The sequence below is a fragment of the Podarcis melisellensis genome (genome assembly GCF_964234715.1).
Source record: "Podarcis melisellensis genome assembly, chromosome: 1".
Lineage (NCBI taxonomy): Eukaryota > Metazoa > Chordata > Lepidosauria > Squamata > Lacertidae > Podarcis > Podarcis melisellensis.
The window spans coordinates 84,059,653-84,083,430 of NC_138528.1; the positions used below are offsets into that span (position 1 = coordinate 84,059,653).

The window sequence follows — 23,778 nt, forward strand, 5'->3', positions numbered from 1 at the left end:
TATTCCTTTTGTCACATAGGAGAGCCCATTTCAGGAATGCCATGAAGCACCCTCAAACCTAAAGTTATAAATAACAGTCCTTAAGATTTTCATAGCACTTTGAAGAATGGAAGTGCTTCCCATGCATTATCTTAGCAGCAATCCTTCTAACAGCCTTGTAAAGCTGTGGCCCTCCCTAGGTTCCTGGACTACAACTCCCATCTCCCCTAACCATTGGCCCTGCTGGCTGGGCCTGATGGGAGCTGGAGTCCAACAACACCTGGAGGTGCTGTAAAGTAAGCCAGTATTGTGGAGCTCATGGGGGGATGGACCCCTTTCTTCCTGGGCATGGGGATAGCCAGGAGACCTTGGGCTGCAATACAGAGTGTAAGTTCATGTACGGTTGCTCCTGTCTGACTTTGAGGCACATCCATGTGCTTCTCCCATCTCTGTAGCACCACCAACGGTAGAGATGGTTTGATCAAGCTATTGTGTGTCACCCAGCTCTCGAAGGCACAGAAACCCGGTTTTGATTGAACATTGACCAGACAAGGCTTTTATCATCATTATTGATAAAGAATTGTGTGTGGTCACATGGGATAAGACTTGCCCAGCCAAAGGCATGCAACGGGACAGGAAAAGACACAGACCTCAAATTTTGTGCTCCATGGTTTATTAATCACTTGGCAGAGCCAGGGGCGTGCTGGGGTGGGAGGGTCAGGGGCACACAGCATCTCTCCATCTCCTCCCTCCTCTTTCACTCACACACCCACCATTTGTTTTCACACTCTCGCTCTCTCTCCCCCCAAATCCATCACCTGCCAGTTCCTTCTCTTATCTTCTCCAGCTCCTGTAAATGGCCCCTTGTATGCAGCAGCCCCTACAAGAGAGATTGGGATCTAGGATGGGGATAACACTCAAGACAGGGATGCCTCTAGCTGGCACCCATCCTTGCTGTTCTTCCCTCCTTGGTGTTTCCCATAGCTCACACCCCAAGTCTAGGAGCTTTGCTTTGCAGCAGGTGTGGGTTCATTTACCCTAAGCAGTCCCACTCACTTCCTCCTTTAAGGGGGCCCAACCCTCCCAACCTTCTGCCCGCTGCCCTGGCAGGAAATCCCAGCATGGGTGGGAGGGTAAGCGCTTGTCTGAAGCCAAAACTGCAAGCTAAGAATATCAGAAGAGCTGCTTCCTTGGAGGGACTGACATTCACTGAAGCTAGAGATAACAAGCCCCTCCCCACAACCCTCCAGGCAAGGAGTCCTGCTCCACTGCAGGAGGTGGGGTGAGGAGAGGCAGGCTGTGGCTTTGGTCTCGGAGGCAAGGCTGGGCAATTGGCTCATCTCCGTCCTCTGGGCTGTGCCAGCTTCCCCTGCCTCCTTCCCCTGTCCCCTCATAGCCTGCAGACCAGGCACATTTCTGCTGCAGCAGATGGGCCTTGAGGGGACAGGGGGCCTGTGGCGGCACTCAGGCTGGGGGTGAAGCTTCACACATGGCTGTCGTCAGGGCATGTTGGTGGAGAGTCAGTGCCTGCATGGTGCATGGGTGAGAGATCGACACTGCAGTCGGCAGCCGGAGCTTCAGACCCTATGTAGCAGGAAGCCTCCCCACCCCCGACACAGAAAGGGCACAGGAACATACGCATTGATGCACACACACACACATACACAGCTGCCCCTCTCTTTCAGTCTTCCTAGCCACATCCACCTGCAGCTTCTGGGACAGGAAAAAACAGAAGGGGAGCAGAAAGAGAGAGGCGTTGGGAAACGGGGTGCAGGGAGAGCCATGCACGCGCACACACACACACACACACACACATGTGTATGTGTGCGGCTGGGTGTGTGAGGTTTTCCAAGTGGTGCCGTCACAGAATGGGTGAATGGGAGACTGCGTGGGAGCTAGCGACCCCGGGCCTTTGCACGCGGTAGGGGAGAGGGTTTTGAGATGCGCCAGTTGCCTCTCTGGGGACGAAAAAATCTACAGCATTTCGTGTTGCTGCTGGAGGGCTTCGCTCACCACCTAGACAAAGGAAGAGAAAGAAAGAAAGAGAGGGATTCAGTCCTGATGCACACCATATCTTTAAAGCACATTCAACACGACTTCCCCCAAGGAATCCTGAGAACTATAGTATTCCCCTAACAGGGTTGCAATTCCCTCCATCCTTAAACTACAGTTCTCAGGATTCTTTAGGGGAAGTCGTGCACTTTAAATGTGCACTGGGTGTGCCTTAAATGTATGGTGTGGATCTGCCCAAAGGAAAAGCCTGGCTACCTCACATGTCCTTTATAATCAGTTAGGCCCTGAGCCCACTCCCCCCACCCCCACGAGTCCTTGGCATACAGACCTCCCTCTCCCTGCAAGCCTAGGCATCCATAGCTCCTGGGGAAAGAAAGCTAGCTAGAGGTATGTCCCTGCTAACTCCCATATCTCCCTATGTTGGGAAAGGCTATCTGTTGCTGAACTGCAGCAGCATTCCTAAGAACAGGCCATGCTGGTTGAGGGCACCAACAGGTATTGGAAGTCCAACATCCTATGGAGGGCCATAGGTTCCCCATCCCTACCCTATATTGCACCCTCAGCAGATTTCACTTCAGCTGTCCCAATTCCAGAGGGAGGAGGAAGAGAGAACCAGAACGCAAGCCCATTTTGATCATCGGTTTGCATGTCTCCCCCATTCTACCTCCCTGGCTTCTCCAGGTCTGCCCACTCACCTCCCCATCACGTGTCTCAATGGTTTTGATGGTCACTGTTTTTTTGGTGTGGACCTCAGAGCCTCGCTGCTCGGGGCTGGTCTCTGTACATAGGAGAGAAAAGAGATATCAGCTGGTGGTGGTTGTGCTCGGGTTGGTGTATCAAGATAGAGCAAGGTCAATAAAAAGCGTCAGGCTGTGGCTGAGAGCCTCTTCCTCCTAGAACACCTTTCTCTCTTTCATAACATGCCAGTCCTTGCAGAAGCCTCCTCTTCCTGGCAGTAGTATCAGCTTTCATCCCTAGACCAGTTCATCTTTCTACAAGTTCCATCTCCCGCTGTGGTTTCAAAAGTCACTAAGAGAGGCACACCTTCCTCCGGTCCACATGGGTACATGCCTCTGTAGGCATAGGCACATTCAGCTGTGAGCACCCCACAACCACTGTGCATATGTGCATGTTCCCCCATTTAACCCTGCCTTTGTTTTCACTCATCCTGTACAGTCAAACCTTGGTCCCCGAATGGCTTGGTTGCTGAACAAATCGACTCCCGAATGCTGCAAACCTGGAAGTAAGTGTTCTGGTTTGCAAACGTTTTTTGGAAGCCGAATGTCCAACACGGCTTCCGCTTGAGTGCATGAAGCTCTTGCATCCAAATGGAAGCTGCACCTTGGGTTTTGAACGGTTTCAGGAGTCGAAGAGACTCCCAGAACAGATTAAGTTCGAGAACAAAGGTACCACTGTATATTAACTTAGAAGATGGTCACATTATGGAAACTGCAGAACAAAAAGGAGTCCCTTTCTAAGTTAATATACAGTGGTACCTTTATTCTCCACAGACCACCTTTGGCATTGCTCTAGCACAGTCTTCCCCAAGGATGTCCTCTCCAGAAGTCTGGGACTGCAGGGGTAAGTCATGACTGTCCAAAAATCTGGCATGAACATACGTCACCCCCACATTGTGACCTCCTCTTTCCCTTCCCAACCAAATATAACACTACCCACTTGTGGCAAAGCAAGCCATCTCCAAACCCAGCTTGCTGGCTCAGCTGCAGCAGCAGCTCCAAGCCAAGGTCGGAGTCAGAATTGGAAACAACAACAATGATACTGATTTGGCTTTGAGCTTTTGCCAAATGAACTGTTTGAATAACCTATTATTGATTGAATCAGCTTCTAAGGGAACATGCATTTGGGTGAAAAGCAGAAGTCTTCCAACAGAAGCCAACAGAACTGGATGATGATATGTGATGGACTTGCAACAGTTTGTTACATAGCTAAAATAACATGTCATGGTATTGAGTAAATATTGTATTGCATTGAATTTCAGCCTTTATAATTTAGTTTTATACATGGGGAGTTGCTGTTGCTTTGATATATTATTTGAAAAGCAGTGGTCATCTCAGCTGGCATCCGTGCAGAACAAATGCGTCATAAGGACACGCTCAGAGGGAGAGATGGGGTCTGTTCAGCTCAGGAGGCAGTCAGAACATCTCCAGGTGGAACTACTTGTTGTGTACAAATGCATGTAACATTACACTAGGTGTTAGTTGTAGGATTTTCAGCTGTATGGCAAATCCGTTTTGGAGGTGTATTTGAAATCCAGAAGTGGAGGGTGGAAGGAAATGCTTCATCCTTCCTCCACCTCCTTCTCTTCCGCTGAAACTTAACGCCTAGCCTTAACCAAGGTACTACTTTCAGTCCATCTGCTGGGTACAGCCACATTTACCCTTGCAAATGCATGTCTGGAACTTGGGGGGGGGTATGTTGGGAGAGGCACAATTTTTAACAGAAAAACACCCCTCCCTCCCCACTTTGCCCTCCAAATGGCTCCATTCCCTTGCATATGCTGGTGCTAGCAGGGATATTTAGCATGTAACTCACCACCATTTGATGCTCCCTAAATTGGGACTGATTCTTCAACTGCTGCTCCTCTCTTTTTTTCTTAATAAGTGAACATATTAACATTCCCCATCCCCCTCTTTCTTTTACCAAATGCATAATGCACGCAGGGATTATGTAACTTACCTCGGAAGTTGATTGCAGAAAAAGTCTGAATGGGCAGTGAAATTCTACACAGAAAAGGAGAGGAGGAGAGTCAGTTCAGCCAAGGACTTCTTCCTATTCAGACTTCCTTTGGTCTAACAGCCCTGAACCAACAATCACAGTGCTCCACCTTCCACTTCTCTTTATGAAGTTGAACAGATTGTGTGCCTTTTGCTCATTTACTAGAAGATTGTTTCCAGTTCTCTTGTCATGGTTTCTAAACCTGCTCCTTCTCACATCATCCAGCTTCATTCTAAAACATGGTCATCAGTACACCAACATATTTAGCAAAAGGGGGGAAAACAAGGTGCAATTTGACCTTTGAGATACTAGCTAGCCTCTTTCTTTCACAGCTGAAGGGTAGCTTATGGCTTGTCCACATGTCCACTTGCCCTATGCCTAGAAAACACGGGTCCGATTGGTTTTCTGTTTGCCCCACAGCTTTCTCCAGGAATACCTGCTCTTTGGCATTGAATCAGAGGAAAACCCAACTGACGTTTGCTTTGATTCAACAGTAAAGATCAAGTTTTCCCAGGGGACGTGGTGAGACAAGTAGAAGTCTGGATGAGCATTAAATCATATGTCACCATAGAAGAGCAAATTTTCTTCCCAACTACAGTACCTCTTTGCTGTTAGGAAACACAAGGAATATAATGGGCCTTTGCCTCACCACCATACTAGAACCACAGGGTCAGCTGCTCAAAATCTGCTGCTTGCAGTTCCTCAGAGCAAATATATCTGGGATTAAACTGTCAGGCAGTGCCCAAATGCATGTCCCAGGCCTGAAAAATTGCAGGTGGGGGGGGGGGAGCACTCACCTGCTTTCTTCACCCTCCAGCAGCTTGCGGTAAGTGGCAATCTCAACATCAAGGGCCATCTTGACATTGAGCAGGTCCTGGTACTCGCGCAGGTGCCTTGCCATCTCATCCTTCAAGTGTCGGATCTCCTCTTCAAGCCTCTGGATGGTGTCCTGATAAGTGCCGGCCTCGCCAGCAAAACGTTCCTCCATCTCCCTCATCTGTCTCATCAAGGAATCGTTCTGGAAGCATAAAATGGGAAAATAAGCACTTCAGAACCTTTGTATGTGTCTGCGTAGGAGAACAATAGTCACGTCTCAGATTCTTTGTTCTCTAGCTGCAGTTATCTGATGAAAATCATGGCAGCAGGATGAGGATGGGTTACAGCATTTTAGATGAGCAAGAACTAAACTTGATGAATGAGGGGAAATTGCAGAGTGGGAGGACAGGACTGGCAATCAAGAAAGGAGGCAGGACTAAAGAAGCCAGAGCTTCCACAAAAGCCCAGAAAAGAACAACTCTGTTCCACCTCCAGTATGCTGAATTTCAAGGAAGTGCAAAACAGACCCTCCAGATTTTGTGGGATGACATATCCCATTGGAAATGGGAGGTAGATTCCAACATCTGGAGGGCTCCATATTGGCTACCCCGATCTCTGTTTTGACTGGCAGGGACTTTAGTATCTCATCCAGAGGTGTTTACTAGTCCTTCCAAATGAGATCCTTTAGCTGTAGCTGCCCAAGATTGAAGCTGGGACCTCAGTTGTGCATAATATGTGTTTGATCATTGAGCTACAGGCCCTCTCAAAAGGGCTGCGAATGGCAATCACATCAGCCATCAACACAGAAATGCGGCCTGGTAAAATCAAGAGTCCTTTTTGTGTCTTGCACAGGTCTCTTACGCCTCACTATCACTAATTAGTGACATTAGTAAAAAGTGATTAACATCATTTGACATGGGGGCAAATGTTGCTCAATGGGAAATACTTGAATACGTGATCTGACTCTGCCATCAATTTGGCATGGCACCTCACCGTGCCCTTGAGCGCGTCAATCTCACAGGTGTATGACTGTATCTGGTGCCGATATTCCATCATCTCCTGCTTGGCTTGGCGCAGGGCATCATTGTTCTTATTTGCCGCCTGGGTCAGGTCAGACACCTATATGCAGAGAGAAGGGATAAGATAAGGTGTGTGTGCAGATTAATATAAGAAACAAACCTTTACCATACCATAAGCAACAGCCCGCACAAAGCTCCCCTGACCCCACTGCCAATGCAACTTGTTTCCTAGGAGAGTGGGTGTCCCATACCTTGGACTTGTACCATTCCTCAGCTTCAGAGATATTCTTTGCAGCAATGGTCTCATACTGGGCACGGATATCACGCAGTGCTGCTGTCAGGTCTGGCTTGGACACATCCATCTCCACCTGGACTTGCTGCTCTTGTAGCTGTGATTGCAGTTCTCTGATTTCCTGGAGGAACCAATGGCAGCAGAAGATCAGGACCAGTGCAAGTAGGGCTAGACTGATAAGTCTTATAGCATAGTAACATGTTCCCATACAACCCCATGTTCCACCCACATCCCTATAGCTAAACTTCCATCTCCACTCCTACTTAGTCACCATCCCCTTCAATGACTCCCCCTCTTTCCATCTGCCACTCCCCTTATGGCTGCCGCCATTTTAAGGAAGGAGCTGCAAGGGCACTTACAAAGGTACACACTTACCTCTTCGTGCACCTTTTTGAGGAATGCAATTTCTTCCTGCAGTGACTCAATACGTCTCTCCAAGTCAATGCGGGCCAGAGTGGCTGCATCAACATCCTGTAATGGCAGAAAAAGGGAGACTTGGTTTCAAGGGTAATAAATGCAGTAGAGGCTGGCCACTATTTTAGGGGGTGAGGTGGAGAGGAAGGAACTCCAGGTCCTTGAAGAAACATTTATTTCAGGCCTGACATGTTTTGGAATAATGCTTATTTGGAGGCACATTCTGAATAGCAAATCCGATGAAGTGCATCAAACCACCATAGTAACTCTTCCAAAAAGCATCTTTTTATAAACTAGAACTAGTTGCCTGTACAGTCAGGTGCCTGCATAGAAGCAACACCCAACTGCAAAGGCTACTGGTTCTAGTAGTTTGTGTAGATGTCATTTTGGATGCTTTTTTCCAATACAAGTTATTAAAGTGGTTTATGTACTTGATTAGGAGTGCAAATCTCCAAAAGGATTATTCCAAAATGTGTTGAGCTTGAAAGCACTTGGAGTTCCTTCCTCTCAATGATACTTTCCCAGTTTCATGGTCATTTTTCACTGTTACTGTGGCACAAATATGTTAAGGAGAAAAGATGCTTATGTTTAACTATTTGCTTATGAAAAGACCATGAAGCTGCCCCTCCGATCGCTAACTAACAACATCTGGGAATTTAGCCAATCGTAAGTTTAGGAAATGCGTGGGACGAGCTGTCCCTCAGGGCCAATCCACAATCCCTGAACTAGGAGCAGGACACTCATTTTCTGGCACTCATGCCTGACCCTGCTGAACACCACTTAAAGGGAGCTGATACATGTATTATTATTATTATTATTATTATTATTATTATTTGTATGCCTCCCTTAATCTGAAGATCTGTACCCATGAGGGAGCCCCTCAACACCCATTTTGCTATAGGTAGCCCAGAATGACTGAAAACTTCAGTCCAGAACAAAACTTCACACCCAAAGGGTATACATGTTGGATTGTTAACTGATGTTGCACTATACAGTGAGAGAGAAAGAGAATGTAAAACAGTAGAGGGCGCTGCATTAATTTAACGGTGGCACTAAACTTTAGGAAGAAGCTGAGCAGAAGGGGCGAGAGAAACAATACATTCTTCCCAACCTTGTGAATGCTCCTACAAGGAAAACTTTGCTCTTTGGAATATGGTGCCCAAACAGCCTCAGACAGTGGGACCATTGACTTTCGATGGAGCAAGACTCGCCCTGTTATTTCATGAGCATTTTTCTCATTCACACCCACTTACCCACCCCAACTGACCACACCAGAGGCAACCCAGGTAAGATCTGGACTTACAGCTCGGAAAGCAGCCAAGTTGTTCTCCGCTTCTTCCTTGAGATGAATCTCCTCCTGCAGCCTGGGAGAGTGAGGCAGAAAGGAGGGGTGTCAGACTGACAGATGAACCAGGCCCTCCAAGGCCAGGATATATAACACTGCATTGCACACACACATCCCAGGGGGCTGAAGCCTGTGTGTGGCTCCCCCAGAGCCCGTGACCTGTGACTCCATCCAAGCAGCAGGAGTAATGTGTGCGTCTGGAATGAGCGATTCTCTTGCATTCCAGGGGGTGGAGTGGGATCTGGCTGGGAGCCAGGCAGGGATGGGAGCTGGAACATGTCCTCTCATTGCCTGTTATAGTCAAAGGCCCAGGCACAAAAGGCATGAGCTCACTTGTGGATAATGCTCACTCCCCCTTCCCTTTTAGGGTAGCAGTGCTTGGCTGCACAGAGGCGGGCCTGGAGCATGGGACAGGGCAGAGACTACAAAGAAGAATCATGGAACAAGTGCTGAGAGGGGAGGGGTCTCCAGACTGGGATTCCAGGGAATAATGTGGACCCCCAGCCTGGGGTACTGGGAAATGGCAAAGGCATGGCACGAGCTATAAAGATATGGGGACAGGTGGAATGCCATTGAGGAGCCAGAATGCTAGGGATGGTCTTCCAGGCATTTTGACATGGAAGATGTGTGACATCACCTAGGGGGAGATTTGGACGCTAAGGGCAGACTGTGGGCATCTGAAACTGATCACAGACAGCACTGGGATCCAGTTTCTGGCAAATACTGACCCCTTTACTATTGAACTCCACACATCAAGCCCCTACATACTCTACAGTGGCGGCTGCAAGGCCCTGGCCCCAGACTGTTCTAAGCTTCTGACATTCAGGACCAGACTTGAAAAAGCTACCTACGACTACTACAGCATCAGTGTTTGTGTAGTACTCTTGGTAGACTATCCTGATGTGGCTGATTTACTATACTTCCAACGAGAGTGGGTGCTCTGTTAGAGCATTTAACCCTCAAGCAGAGGGACCAGCTTCTTCCCTGTGGTTACAAAGGGCCATGGAGTTCACAGTTCACTGCAAAAGTGTTCAATCGCAGGCCACGCCTGCAACATACATTTAAAGCACTCTCATACTACTTTAGCAGGTCTGACTTCCCCCAACTGTAGTTTGTTAAGGGTGCTGAGAGTTGTTAAGAGACCTCCTCACAGAGATGCAGTTCCCAGCACCCTTCACAGACTATAGTTCCCAGGATTCCTTGGGGGAAGCCATGACTGTTAAAAGTGGTATAAGTGTGCTCTAAATATGTGTGGATGTGACCACAACTGGGGCACCAAAAGGAGCAGGGCTCTTGCAACTTTCAAAGTTGCGCAGAAGAGGGCAGTTCAGCGGGCGTAGCTTTGTCATGCAGACTTCCCCCAGTGTGGCCTGGGAGAGGTCTTTGCTCCCCGGGACCCTCTATCATGATTTCTCCTTTCTTTATCCTTCTGAAATGCCAGGATTTCCTGTCAATGTGCCCAGTCTTGATGGCTCAGCATTCCCTGTTTCCGGCTGTGCCCAGTTGTGCCCTGTCTGTCATAAGGGAGCTAAATCAGGAGGAGAAAATCTAGAGTGTCCGATTCCCTCAAGCTGGCCATGGTTTTGGGGGACTAGGCCTCATCCTTCATGAAAGGAAGATACTAAGATGCTTCCCCCTCAAGGGCCTACATTTCTAAGAGGCTGTTTAAACTTTCTCACCCCAGGCCCTGAATTATTACCCAGTATTACCCAGAATCCATTGCTACATAGAAGGCTGGTTTAATTGGAGGGGGGCAGTGTTGAAGGAGTCCTTGTTTCACTGTTTGGTGCTGCTTGTGACTCACTTGCAGGCCTGAAGTTGACTTTATTCTTCTTCATTTTGACTCAAGCTCAGAGGTCCTGTAGCTAGTGATCTACAGTACATGGTTCTTCTTGCCCTGACCTGGAATTTATGGTTTGTGGTTGCAACAGTGGCAGGCAGAAACTCAGCAAGTCTGGCTTTCTCAGTGATTGCATCTCTGCACGGAAACAGCTGCATTTCTTGTGTCCTATGTAGCTGCTAAACCGGAGCTTTTGAATTAAACCTTGCAACCTTCACTAGAATTTTTGAACTACAACTCCTATCAGGCACAGCCAGCATGACTGCCCTCCCTGGGGCAGATGGGAATTGTAGTCCAAACATCTGAAAGGTGTTGGTGAATGCTGGCATGGAGCTTCCCTCAGGAGAAAAAGGTGGAAGTCCCACCAGGGCAGCTGCATAGCCAACCCTTGGTATTGGGGGCTGGTACAGATGGGAACTAGGCCGAATAAATAAGATGAGCTGCAGGGAACGGTGCCCTTCCCAGTAACAAGTAATGCTTTGCCGCTGAAGAGCTAGGAGAGAGATTGCTGAGAAGGAAATAAATCAGGATTGGCACCGGATGAAGACCTGTGGTCCTCTGGATGTTGTTGAAATTCTCCCATCACTCCTTTTCATGGGCCATACTGACTGAGAAACTGGAGTCCAACAGCCCATATAGCTCAGGGTGTACAACATGAGACTCTTAACCTCAGGGTTGTGGGTTCAAGCCCCATGTGGGGCAAAAGATCCCTGTCTTGCAGGGGGTTGGACTAGATGACCCTTGTGGTACCTTCCAACTCTACAATTCTATGAAAGAAAAAACTCATCTGGGGGGGCTACAGGTTTTCCATCCCTGGCTTAGACAATTAATGATGTGCTGAGTAAGTTAGCATCCTCACCACTGTACCTGCTGCAGCTCTTCAGCATAATAATTGAAGGACGAGAGCAAAATCTGGAAACAAGATCTTATAACCATCCCACAAATATCTGTGCACATGTTTGGAGCATGTAGCTTGGAGTTGGTTATTTTTAAAGCCTACCCTATTCCTAGGGACCAGGGTAAAGCTTGCAATGTTTTCTTATCTCAATTAGACCTTACACCAATTGTTTGAGGTAGGCTACTATTATGGCCATTTTATAGGCCTGTGATTGGTAGATCCTGTCTGGAGCTGGGATGTAAATGAACAGTTTGTAACAGACAGAGAAAAGGCTTAAGAGTGACCTTAGGAATGAGAGATAAGCTTAGGAGTAAGGTGCTCAGTCTCTTCAGCTTATCAAAAGAGAGGACAAGAGGTGATCTGATAAGAAGTGTAAGCAGTTATTTGCAGGCCAAGTGTCAAATGGTTTTCGTCTCAAATAGTGAGGGCATAACAGTCACTTTTGGTTGGGAATTCAGGCAAGATTTATTCTCATGAGAGAACAAACCTCAGTATCTAATACTGAAGCATTAAACACTGGCTGCATGTGTGTGCATCTGGTACAGGCATACATGTGTTCAGTTATCCACATCTTCCAAATCAAAACAAGTGTTTAACGAACACAATTTAGTCCCCTTAGCTCAATAAAAGCAGTGGTGGGGTTTCTTGGCTTGGGAACAGATGGCACAGTCTCATCAGCACACTGTGTCTTTAAAATATATATCTCTCTAAACGAGTGTAAAAATTTCTGAAGACCCTTTCATCTTAGACAGAAATAGTTGCACTTAAACCTGATTGTGCCTCTTTACAACAAATGTCTACATTTTACCAAACCATCTGGGCTTCTTGTGTTTATAAAGATTTAAAAGAAGCTTAAAAGTGAGAGGCAGGGCTGGTGCGGCAGAGAAGTCTGGACCATCACTGGACACACCCTAAACCCTGTTCTAAGAATAAGCAACTTGGCATGGGGTCTTGGAGCCTATATGGGGAAGAGATGCTTGTTTTTGCTGTGCCTTAGGAAAATGACCCACTTGTCTGAGATAGAGCACAGTTCTAGGGCATCAGTTATCTAGAAGCCCTTGGGTGTCAAGGCCTTTAAGATCAACTTTCTACAAAGAAGGAGAACACCTTCCATGAAAGGGATTGGAGTCTTGGGCAAGGACTGGAGTGAGTGCTGTTGGCAGTTTGGGCCAGAGTAGGGTAGTTTGGAGAAAAGGACAGCATCAGGGTGAAGGATGCCCAGTGCATAGGCAAGACACTCACTAGCCAAGGCCCTGGTCAAGGGTGGCAAAAGGTAGCCGAGCCTCTGTATTTCTTTTTGAAAGGCCAGGGATGGGAAATGATGACAACCGCAAAGTGAATATGCCCTGCCTTGCCCTGTTCACTCTGCTTCTGGTCAAGGAAGGCCTCTTGCTCAGGACAAGGAAAGAGCCCCAGCTACTCAAGCAAGCATGGGGAGGGGATGAGCTTAGCAACCAGCCCATGGCAGCAAGGGCTGCTGGCACCTTAATCTCACCTCTGCTTCAGCTTCTGGAGGTCATCCAGCAGATTGTCCCTCTCCACATCAACACGTGCTCTCTGGTTGGTCAGGATCTCCACCTGGCGCCGCAGCTCCCGCAGCTCCTCTTCGTAGATCTCGGCCACCCTCGTGGGTTCCTTTCCCTTGAGCCGGTTGACTTCGGCCACCATGAGCGCATTCTGCTGCTCCAGGTAACGCACCTTCTCAATGTAGTTGGCGAAGCGGTCGTTGAGCTCCTGCAGCTCCACCTTCTCGTTGGTGCGCGTCTGCAGGAACTCCTGGTTCATGGCATCGGCCAGGGAGAAGTCGAGGAGCTCGCCGGCACCCTGGTAGGTTGAGCGCAGTGGGGCCGAGTAGCTGGCTCGGAAGCTGGACAGGCTGGGTGGCGCGGCGCTGCGGGACACTTGGTAGACCCGAGAGGAGACGGAGCTGGAAGAAGAGCCCTTGCTACCGAAGGAGGCGCGCGGGAAGGAAGGCGAGGCTGAGCCACCACCAAAGGTGCGGCGGTATGAGGAGAGTCTCTGGCTGGAGGAGTAGGATTGGCTCATGGTGGCGGCTGGACAGGACGGAGGCAGAGAGAGAACAGCTGCTCTGGGTGAGCAAGTCAGAGTCGGGACGGGGATCTGAGCTCTGGCTATTTGTATCCCTGAGTGTTGACATCATCCCACTGTTCCCTCCCCGTTTCCCCCTTGCCCTCCTCCAGCTCCCATTTTGGAACAGCTGTGGATTCCTCTTGTCAGTGAGAAATCTCTTGTGGGGCGGGAACAAGCCAGTCATGGGATGCAACAGTTCCGTTCTGCTAGGCAACGGCTAGGCCTCATCTGGGAGTGGGCCCAGATCATGCCCGTGGGCTCTGAGGACGATGGTCAAGGGATACTGTGAAGGAGGGGGGTGAAGTGGAAAGTACCAGCTTTGGAAAGTGAAAGGGGATGTGAGATCACTGAAAGAATAGGTCAGGCTTGATGACGGGGGTAAACTTTCAGATATGTAAACAGCTATGCCAGGACCATGGTTTGGGAAGAGGGGAAAAGAAGCAAACGCTATATTAGGACATTGAAATCCCACCACAATGAGAAACATAACAAAACAAACAAGCATTCAGTACAAAACCACACACACACACACACACACACAACCCTAAAGGTTTTGGCAGAGAAGCAAGTTCTTGGAATGAAGCCAAATAACTTGCAAAAAGAGGAAAAAAGAAATCTTTCTCAGAGTAGTTGAAGCATATTTAATCTGATATTTATTCCTAGCTAATGGACTAGATGGGTTCTGGATACCATTTCCTACTTATGGGTTTTAGTGCAGCCAGTTATCATGCCAGGGATTAGTATTTATATATTTCCTCAGGCAAGTTCCAAGCTGGGGAGAGTGAGGGGAGTCAATAAGCCTGTTTGCTTTTTTCCATAAAAATGTTTAGCGATACTCTCATTTTGACTCAAAAAAATCACCGTTTTATAGTTCAAATCAAGAAAAATAAATAGTAAATGGACAAAAGTACAAAGATTCACAGAATTATTAGGGGTATGAGTACCCCCAGAAAAAAAGCACTGCCTGTAATGTCCACAGGCTTCTTGTGCCCTTCATCTCACCTCATACAAAACCCAAAGGGAATTACAGTCTTCTAGGCTTAGATTTTGAAACCAAAACTAAAAACCCAAAGGGCATTGCAATCTCCTGGGCTTAGATTATGAAACCAAAAACAAGCTATATGCCCAACAAGACTGGGGTATCCTGGCCTGTACTCCTTCGCCTCCCACTTTGGGGGCTGAGTCACTGGCAACCTCCTTGCAAGATAATACCAGCCTGCAGTGAATCACCCTGTTTGTCCATGTGCCCAGAATGGAGCCAGCCAGTGATGTCAGAGCCTATGCTCCCTGAATCTCCTCCCCCTTTGCATTCCCCAGGTGGCAGCCACTAAACCTAAATAGCCCTGCTGCTATGCTGCCTCCCTGTCAGAGTGCTATTCAGAGCCAGGGGGGAAGAGGAGGGGCTGGTGAAAGTGAAATTAACCCTTTCTGCCCCTGCGGACATAAGAGTATTAGAAGAGTTCTGCTGCACCAGGCCAAAGCCCTAATCTAGCCCAGCATTCTGTTTCTTACAATGGCTAACCAGATGCTTATGGGAAATCCACAAACAGGACATAAACCCAATAGCCTTCTCCCATGTGACTCATTTCTAGAGGCACAATGCCTCTGATCTTGTTGGTAGAATATTGCCAGAATGGCGAAACAGTGATTGATAGCCTTATCCTCCATGAATTTGGCCAATCCCCATTTAAAGTGACCTGAGGAATAGGGAAACTTCTCCCTATTCACACTATGCATAATTTAATGTACCTCTATCATGTCCCCCCCTTCCTTGCTAACAAGGCCCTGACCTATAGGCCTGAGATGCCATGGTTCTGAAGATGATGATTTCAATGCCACTGCTGAATTAATAAAAAGTTAGACTACTGAATGACCCTCAGCAATTTTCAAGTGGGATATTTAAAATGCAGTCAAACCAACAATTCATGTTTTTGCTAGATAGGCACAAGACAGGAGCTGAAGCTCACAGGGCTTTCCTGTAAACTTCCTGTAAACTCACAGAGAGAACTCTGTGAGAGACATTCCCACTGTGCCCTGACAGGGGAAGGGCATAGCTGTATATTTTCCTACCTGCCTGGGCACACCCTCTTCCTCTCTTTCCATCTTTTTCCGCTCTGCTGGAAATGTGAGGACATCTGCTGAGTCTGAGCTCCAACATTCAGACTCCATCTTAAGCAAGACTTAAGTATTCATTGTAACTTAATTACCATTTTAAGCCTAACTGAACAAAGCTGCTGTATGTGTTACTCTTCAGCAAGTATTCTGAGTGAGCAAATACCGGTATTATTTTACCTTTTACAAGACTCTGTGATTATTGCTATAAGGGGGAGAAAATGGGGAAATACCAGGAGAATACAGTCTGTTTTAAAACATCTTAAATTACTTAAGCTAAATGTCTAAAACTAGCCTATCTAAGCTTCCCTTTTAAGCTGCAAAGGGATAGCACTCTGCTGAACTCACAAATGTGAGGAAGGAAGGATATCTAATAAATAAACCCCCTCCTAGCAGTCAGGGGTGAAAAGGTTATGAGAACTACTGGAATATATTGTATTGCCATTTTCAGGTGAGATGCAATCACAGGCCAGCCGATTCAGGTTGTGCCATTAAAGCTGATTTGGTGCTTTTGCTCAACATTTGGCCAATCGTCCCAAAAGACTGGACTTTTTACGATAAGGAAACTGATGGGGAAATGCACTAGAAAAAATAGAGAACATTTGCTTGACACAATGTCATATAACCACTTGGACCCATGCTTTCTAGGCACAGGACAAGTGGCAGTGTGGACGAACCCAAAGTTAAACATGCAAAGAAATTCATATGAGAGAGAAGCATGAAGAGTCAGAATACAGTCATACCTCAGGATAAATACGCTTCAGGTTGAGTGCTGGGTTTCCCCACTCGTGCATGCGCATACGGTCAAAATGAAGTCACGCGCATGTGCGGAAGCGGCGAAATGCAACCCGCGCAAGTGCAGACGCGCTGTCGCGTCTTACGTTCTGTTCAGGATGAGAATGGGGCTCCGGAACGGATCCCATTCGCATCCCAAGGTACCACTGTAACACTAAAATGTGTGTGTATGTGTTTCACACACACACTTGAAAAGCAGTTCCTTACATACCCACAAAACCTACAATCATCTGACATCAATGAACAAGGATCCAACTGTGTGGTTCAGGTTTCCACACAGTGCAATGCTACCCCTGCAATATTCTGAACCACTGTAGGGGCCCTGATTTCCTTTCTGAGTGATCACCCTCCTTTACCCAAGTGACAGCGTAATATTTCATTGTCTTTCCAAACTCAGTTCTACCTTTGTGTTACACTCCTCCTCCCCTCAATGACATCACAGTGCATTCCAGAACTTGGCACAGCAGGAAGCTCTTGAGAATCCAAATACTTGCAATTGGAGAGGGGATGCCTGGGATGGAGAAGCCCTTTGCATGTGTTTAGGGAGTGGATGGAAACAGATTAGGAAGGCCAGCCACAGTCCACATCCTATGTGCAAGAGGTATGGTGGACCAGAGTTAAGCAAAAGGTAGAGCTTGGTCCACTGCTCGATTTCTGGTTGTTGGGATTCTTGGAAAGAAAATTAGATGAGGTTCACTTTGGCTTGATCCATCAAGGCCCCCATGCTCTTAAGAAAGAGTACATACACCAGATTGCTCAACACAGCTTTCTTATGCCTCTAATGTTAAGAGATGCTGAGTATTCATTCTCGGTTGTAAGCACAGAAGTGAATGCCCATGGTAAATAACAGAATGTGGAGTGGCACTAGGTTCTCCATGAATCATGGGAAAGCACCTCGTTTATCTCTGTCACATTGGCTATGGAATAATCACAAGCTGATACAATTGCCATTTGCTCCAATTGAGCACCAAAGAGCAGATTTCCCTAGGGGAAAGCAGCGGGACCAGAGGAAGTGGATAAGCATGCTGCCCCGCCCAATAAAACCAACAATCAAGTGAGAGGGAAAGAGAACGGACTGCAATAGTGGAACAGTCAATAGTGGAGTAGCCATCATTTCTGCTTGCAAGTTGCCGTTTTCACAAGGAGGAGAGCAGTCTAGAGTGAAGCTGCTGTGCATCAGCCTGACCTTGGTAGCATGGTTCACATTCTTCCCCCATCCCTGGAGCTGTGGCCCTGGAGGCAATGACCCTCTCTGCGACTGCCAGTGCCTCCTCACATCCTGGATCTCCCTTCCTCCACTCCCTCACAAATGGAGCACCTCCAAGGAGAGGGTAAGTCTGGGGCTCATCCCACTGCTGCAGCCTGCGACTTCTTGCCTGACTGTAAAAGGGAAGGTATTTCCAGATGGGGATTGTCTCATCCCAATGCTGTGCGGGAGGTGGAAATAATGGGGATGGAGAAGAAAACAAAGCACAGGCTCCAAAGCAACCACCCTCCCCCCCTCTCCCCTCCTCCTTCCCATTCATCCATGATGCCTGCCTCCTCCACAGCCTTCTTCCAGCCTTGACCTCTTCTTACTCCCTTCCTAACCCTTCCTCTCCTTTCCTTCCCACTTCTAGCCTCCAAAACACAAGGCCCCCTAATAAGGAATTATAGGGCTGAATGACCAGATAGTGTACTGACACTGTTTTTAATATGGCTTTTGACAACAAAATGGATCCTTCAGAAGACCTGCCAGCTCGGGTTCTAGCTAAAGACGTGGAGGAAAGGATGGGGTTTTTTATTGCTTGCTTTAGAATAAAATGCATCCTTATATAGTTACAAGCAATCTTGTTCCCTTGTGTTTTTCATAAATGGAGCCCGTAGACGCAAAAGAGATGTAACTAAAGCAGGGGAGATACTGTTGATGGGTGGTAATTTGCGTCTGCTGCAGCTCTCACTATGATTTATGCATGACAGTGTTGGCTGGTGATTGAGTGGCAGAATAAGAACTGTCTGTGATGTTACTGAGTGCCATTGCTCTGCATGCATAAGCTTCTGGATGATGGCACACTCTTGTATTTGTTGAATTATATGAGAACCTTTGCAAATGTTCAGGCCATGGAGGCCAATCTGACCTACGGACTAAAGAAAAAATAGTTTAATTGCAAGTACAGAATTTAACATACAGTGGTACCTCGGGTTAAGTACTTAATTCGTTCCGGAGGTCCATTCTTAACCTGAAATTGTTCTTAACCTGAAGCACCACTTTAGCTAATGGGGCCTCCCACTGCTGCCACGCTGCTGGAGCACGATTTCTGTTCTCATCCTGAAGCAACGTTCTTAACCCGAGGTACTATTTCTGGGTTAGTGGAGTCTGTAACCTGAAGTGTATGTAAACTGAAGCGTATGTAACCCGAGGTACCACTGTACTGAGAACATGAAGGGAGACTTTGACTTGGTTTCTTGGAATTAATTTCATTGTCCGGTATAGACTTCAGCAGACTTGCAAGCTGCTACTTTACCATCTGAAATAGTTCAGTATCATCTAGCCCAATGGTCTAATTCAGTATAAAGGCAGCTTCTAAGTTCCAAAAAGGTCTGGGGCTTGGGAGCCATGGGCCACCCTCTTGTCTGCTGGGTTGTGGAAAGCTGAGACCTCAATAAGTGGCAAAGGGCAAGTTATGAGCAGGGGGAAGGGAAGGGGGAATTGAAATTAGAGCTGGCGTCAGCCACACCCCATCCAAGCAGTACATCCCAGTGCCAAGGAGACATGGGGCAGACAAGCTGGTTTATGCCAGGAGTTTGGGTGGGGGGTGATTTATGGAGAAGGATTAAACCACATATGTTCATCTTGGGGGTGGCCAGGTGGGGGGAAGGGAATGAAATGAGAGGTGGCCAATACTGCCTGGGTGTGGAGCACTAGCATCTCCTAAGAGCCTACATGGCTTTCATTTCAGCCTTCTTGTAAGGAATAGGTCTTGCCAGCTGGGTAGGCCAGTCACACCAGGGGCTCTCAAATAGGCTGCCTACACACTCACCTCAAGAGTGCTTTCTGTGGCAAATCCTTAGGATGGGAAGGAGAGAGAGCATCCTGCTTACCTGTCCCTCCCCAGAGACCAAGGTAGCTTTCTTTTCTCTGTCAAACCTATTTTACACACAAACACACACACACACAAACACCATGGACCAAATTGATATAGGGGGAAATTGCCTATCAGTCTGGCAGAAATGCACCCAAGACCCCCAAACACCATAGTTATGAAGTTTATTTAGAATAAAAAGACAAAGGTAAAACCAGAATGGTACTTTAAAAAGAAAAAATTTGTTTCGTTTCAAGTCTAATGCAGCTACTTACAAATAGGCTTCTGGTCGCCTCATGTGCAGCGGTGTAGATGTTCAATTGGAGTGGGGGGAATTTGAGGGACATAGAACTGTTGGGCAACAGCCATCTTTTAGAGTATCTGACTCAGCTGTGCCTTGATTGACAGGTGACTGTGGCCAGCCAGTCACAAGTCAGTCACCTCCATCAGGAAGATGGTTTGATGTCTTTTGGAAGTTGGGAGGCGGGCTATTGTGGTGTTAACTGCTGCAAGATTTCTCTATCTTCCTGCCACACAGAAACCTATTCTATGTACTCGAGAGAACCAGTGGCGTAGCGTGGGTTGTCAGCACCCGGGGCAAGGCAAGTAATTTGCACCCCCTAACCCGTGGATTTGCGCCCCCTAACCCTAACCCCCAGATGTTGCACCCGGTGTGGCCGGCCCCCCCTGCACCCCCCATGCTACGCCACTGGAGAGAACTGACTTCTCCCCTAAGACAGACTCAAATTGGGCCCTAATTACACTCATGTCACTTCTCCTGACTCCCATCATTCCATCTCTGCGCTCCCCCAATGTGGATGGATGGGTGCACCAGGAAGGGAGCCATCTGGAGGGAGTCATAGCCAGCATATGAATGTAAGAGAAAGTATGCTTAAAACATCTGAACCCGTGTGTGTGTGTGTGTGTGTGTACATGGGCAAAATAAATACTTCTCCATATTTATTTGAGCTAATTTTATGGTAAATCACCCAAAACTACACTGCCAATATGGGTTGCTATACATCCGGATTTTCCCGGACACTGCTTCTGACTGTGGTGTTCCGGATATGTCTGGGAAAGTCTGGGCATATGGCAATCCTAAATATTCCCCCTGTGGATAAAATAGGACAACCCATCCTGCCAGGAGCTCATTGGAGGATACAAATGTGATGTGAGAAATATATAAAAGGACTTCCCAGACAACCAAGTTGCCCCTTGGCAAGTTCCTGATAATACTCACATACAAGCAAGAAGAAGAGGGAGTCCCTGGCAGCAGCCATCCAAAGTGCCGTTTCATCTGTGCAGGGCAGAGAATAAGAATGAGTCTCTTATGAAACATTTCTCTGATTTTGTGTGTGCATCTAGCTGTTCACTCTAGTGGTTACTCAAGCTCTCACTCTCAAAAGCAGTGGAACTTGGGGGTCCCGCTGCAGTCTCTGGCAGCAGCTGCTACACCCTTCTACAGACCCTGCTGCTGCAGTATTTCACATTGCAACATCTTCTGTCATTTAAGCCACTTGTATGAACTGTTTAATGTGCAAAGAATATAGAAGTGGCAATGGGCTCCCCCAGATAACCTGTTTATTGAGCATTCATCCTGATTTGCTTATACAAAAAAGTCTGATCTTCATTGTGAATTCATTCTGATTCGTTTGCAGGGAGGTTATATGAAAATGAGCATTTGTCCTGATTTGCTTGTGCCATGGTGGTTGTATGTCTTCCTGGTTCGCATCTGTTCACCCCATACTTTTCAGTGCATTACCTTATCACTTTCCTAAGTGTATTTGATGTGCTTTAATTCACTTCAGCTGTGAAAAGCTAAATCTCCAATATGCATTACCTCCCCTCCAACAAAATACTGACAGCCTGGCATCAAACCAAGTACAGTAATATAAATCTGATTTGTATAAAATGCACTCATTTCCCAAATAGTTCAAAGCAATGCACAACATAAAAGGTTACAATCGCAGAAACTATTGGGTAGGGAGGAACACAACTGCCTTTAGAATCTGTACAATATTCGGTGCCGCCATCCTTTTCTAAACCAGGACTATAGCATGCCTTTCCCACGTCACTCCTCAGCGACTGTGCTTACTGGCTCCTCCAACTGCTTTCATTCACTTAGCTCTATGTGGGGTTGGTATCTTTATGACTATCCCAGCAGGGAAGAATGGCCAGGCCATGTTCTACGTTGCCTGCTTGGCCTAGTCTAGCCCCAAACAATCTCATATTTAGACAATGAGTGCAAGGGAGCAAGGCAGCAGAGACACTTCCAACTTAGGGAAATTTTCTTTGGAGTTTCATGTCTGTAAAAGGAGCGGGAGTCAGAAGCTGAAAAGGAGGCAAGTAATGTCCCGTGTGTTTCTCTCTGACCTCATGCATACAGCTTGAATGAGGAAGAGGAAGCCCCATCAGGGAATATGGCCAGGGATGGGACATTGAAACTTTCTGGCTCTTCAGGCTAATGCCTAGGCCCTTGGGTAACACCAGGAGCCTCTTTTTGAGTAACAAAGCATATAACTTTAATACATGTATATAATTCTATCCATGTTTAATTGTTTTAAAATAATTGTTTTTATATTATGTTTTTACCAGTTCTTGTTCTTATCTGTAGGCTGCCTTGAGTCCCATCAGGGGGAAAAGCAGGGTATAAATAAATATATCATATCAATAATATTAACCAAGTGGTCAGAAGCCAAGAAGGAACAGGATTCTCACTTTATTATTGACTCTCATGGGATGTTTCGCTGCCTTATCACACTGCTTGGAGGGGTACATTTAAATCTCTTTGAATTCTGCTTAGGATTTCAGCACCCTGGAGAATTGGATGTCATCTACAAAGTGGGTCACCTCACCAATAGCACCTCTTGACTCCAAATCTTTTATGAACAAACTAAACAGCGCCAATCCCAGTGAAGATCCTTGGGAGAATCCACACAGAAATTCCACTGCAGAAACAGATCTTTAATTCTGTCTTCCACCTGACATACAGGTTCATTTTCTACATGCAAGCAGCCATAGGAACAGGGGCCTTCAGTGCAAGTAGGCAACATGGAACTCCACACAGTGAGGCACTTGTGCGAGTGACGTCCCCATGGTTTGACACAGCCTTCCTCCAAACTGATGCCCACCAGAAGTTTTGGACTACAACTCCCATCAGCCACAGCCACCTCCCATGATGAGGAAGGGTTGGGTTTCGTTTTTGGTCCCAGATGGACGCTGTTTAAAAATATAATTCCATAATAGTTGTTGCCTGGGTATGTGAGAGAATGAATGGTGAGTGGGTGTTTGCACATGGATGAGAGGACTATGGTGTGGTTCTGGCCCTGCTCCTTGCTGGTGTGGCCTTCAAAAGATTACCCCTAAGGGAATGTGGCCCTTTACGGAATAAATGCTCTCAACACTGTCTTTTCTACCTGCTGCCTTATGCTGTCACAGCCAGGCTTGATCGAAATAGCAGAAATTACTCCATTTGGACCAGATTCTCTGATCAGTGGTGATCTACAGCTTGTATTTCCTCAGTGCAACTATTTGCTTTTACTTTATATATTAAACCCCACTTCCTTTGTGCTTTAAGCTCTAATCTGATTTCTCCAAGACCTGCAAGGTATCAATAAATCCTAAATATTTCTGACAGGTCTTAGGAATGTTGCTTCCAGGGAAACCTGGATGGGTCTGGTCTGAGAGAAAAACCATTCATTCCATGGAAGATTTGCAAGGTGTGGTGGGAGTCAAGGTTTTGGCAGGCAGAGAAGCATCTGCAGGGCTCAGCAATGCTATTTGAGATGAGAAGGGAAGGATGTGTTGCCCCTCAGATATGTAGAAGCTGCAAGGACAGATGGAGGCTTTTAGTGCCAGTAGTGGGGCAGTTAGAGCTGGACCTTGAGGCCAAAGTCCAGACAGAGAGTGGCAAAGGATGGGCACAGTGGCAAGCAGGCTTCCTATCAGCATCTACACCAGCACAGGCATGATGGGACCTGCCAGGAATGATGCTCTGCAGAATCATTTTTTTTCTTAATAACATTTTATAAACTGGACTGGCTGCCCAGGCATCTACATGACTATAGGCGTTAATTTCATTATTTTTACTTTTAAAAATGTTGTTCATTCAGAAAGGACGGGAGGGAATATCCTTTTCTACAACAAAATGGGGCTTATTCCCAAGTAAATGTGTTTACCACCAAGACAACAGAAGCAATTCCCCTTTTGCTCCTGTTTATGGTGCTATGAACTGATAGATAGATAGAAGAGGGTTGGGAAGACATTTTTGTGACAGCGCACTGGGAATGTGGAAGCATTAGCAATGCAGGGAGTGGTGGTGATGAGAGGGAAAATGTTAATTGTGTGCTTCATATTTGAAGTAACA

General features: G+C 47.0%; 1 protein-coding gene across 1 annotated transcript; it reads right to left on the reverse strand.

Annotated features, from left to right (window-relative positions):
- Nucleotides 1-635: 635 nt before the first annotated feature.
- On the reverse strand, nucleotides 636-13,513 carry DES (desmin). Its single transcript, XM_081884230.1, has 9 exons — nucleotides 12,848-13,513; nucleotides 8,573-8,633; nucleotides 7,231-7,326; nucleotides 6,815-6,976; nucleotides 6,538-6,663; nucleotides 5,526-5,746; nucleotides 4,690-4,733; nucleotides 2,688-2,770; nucleotides 636-1,995 (listed from the first exon to the last, which is right to left on the reverse strand). The coding sequence occupies exons 1-9, from the start codon at nucleotides 13,396-13,398 to the stop codon at nucleotides 1,954-1,956; spliced, it is 1,386 nt and encodes a 461-aa protein (XP_081740356.1). The 5' UTR covers nucleotides 13,399-13,513; the 3' UTR covers nucleotides 636-1,953.
- Between the last annotated feature and the right edge of the window lie 10,265 nt (nucleotides 13,514-23,778).

What these genes read in the sequence shown, in the direction of transcription:
- DES (XM_081884230.1), bottom strand. Translation starts at nt 13,398, where the DNA reads ATGAGCCAATCCTACTCCTCCAGCCAGAGACTCTCCTCATACCGCCGC. An exon ending in TCAAAAAGGTGCACGAAGAG is followed by an intron (nt 6,977 to 7,230) that starts GTAAGTGTGTAC and finishes TGGTTCCTCCAG; the next exon opens with GAAATCAGAGAACTGCAATC. An exon ending in CTGGAGGGTGAAGAAAGCAG is followed by an intron (nt 4,734 to 5,525) that starts GTGAGTGCTCCC and finishes TTTTCTGTGTAG; the next exon opens with AATTTCACTGCCCATTCAGA.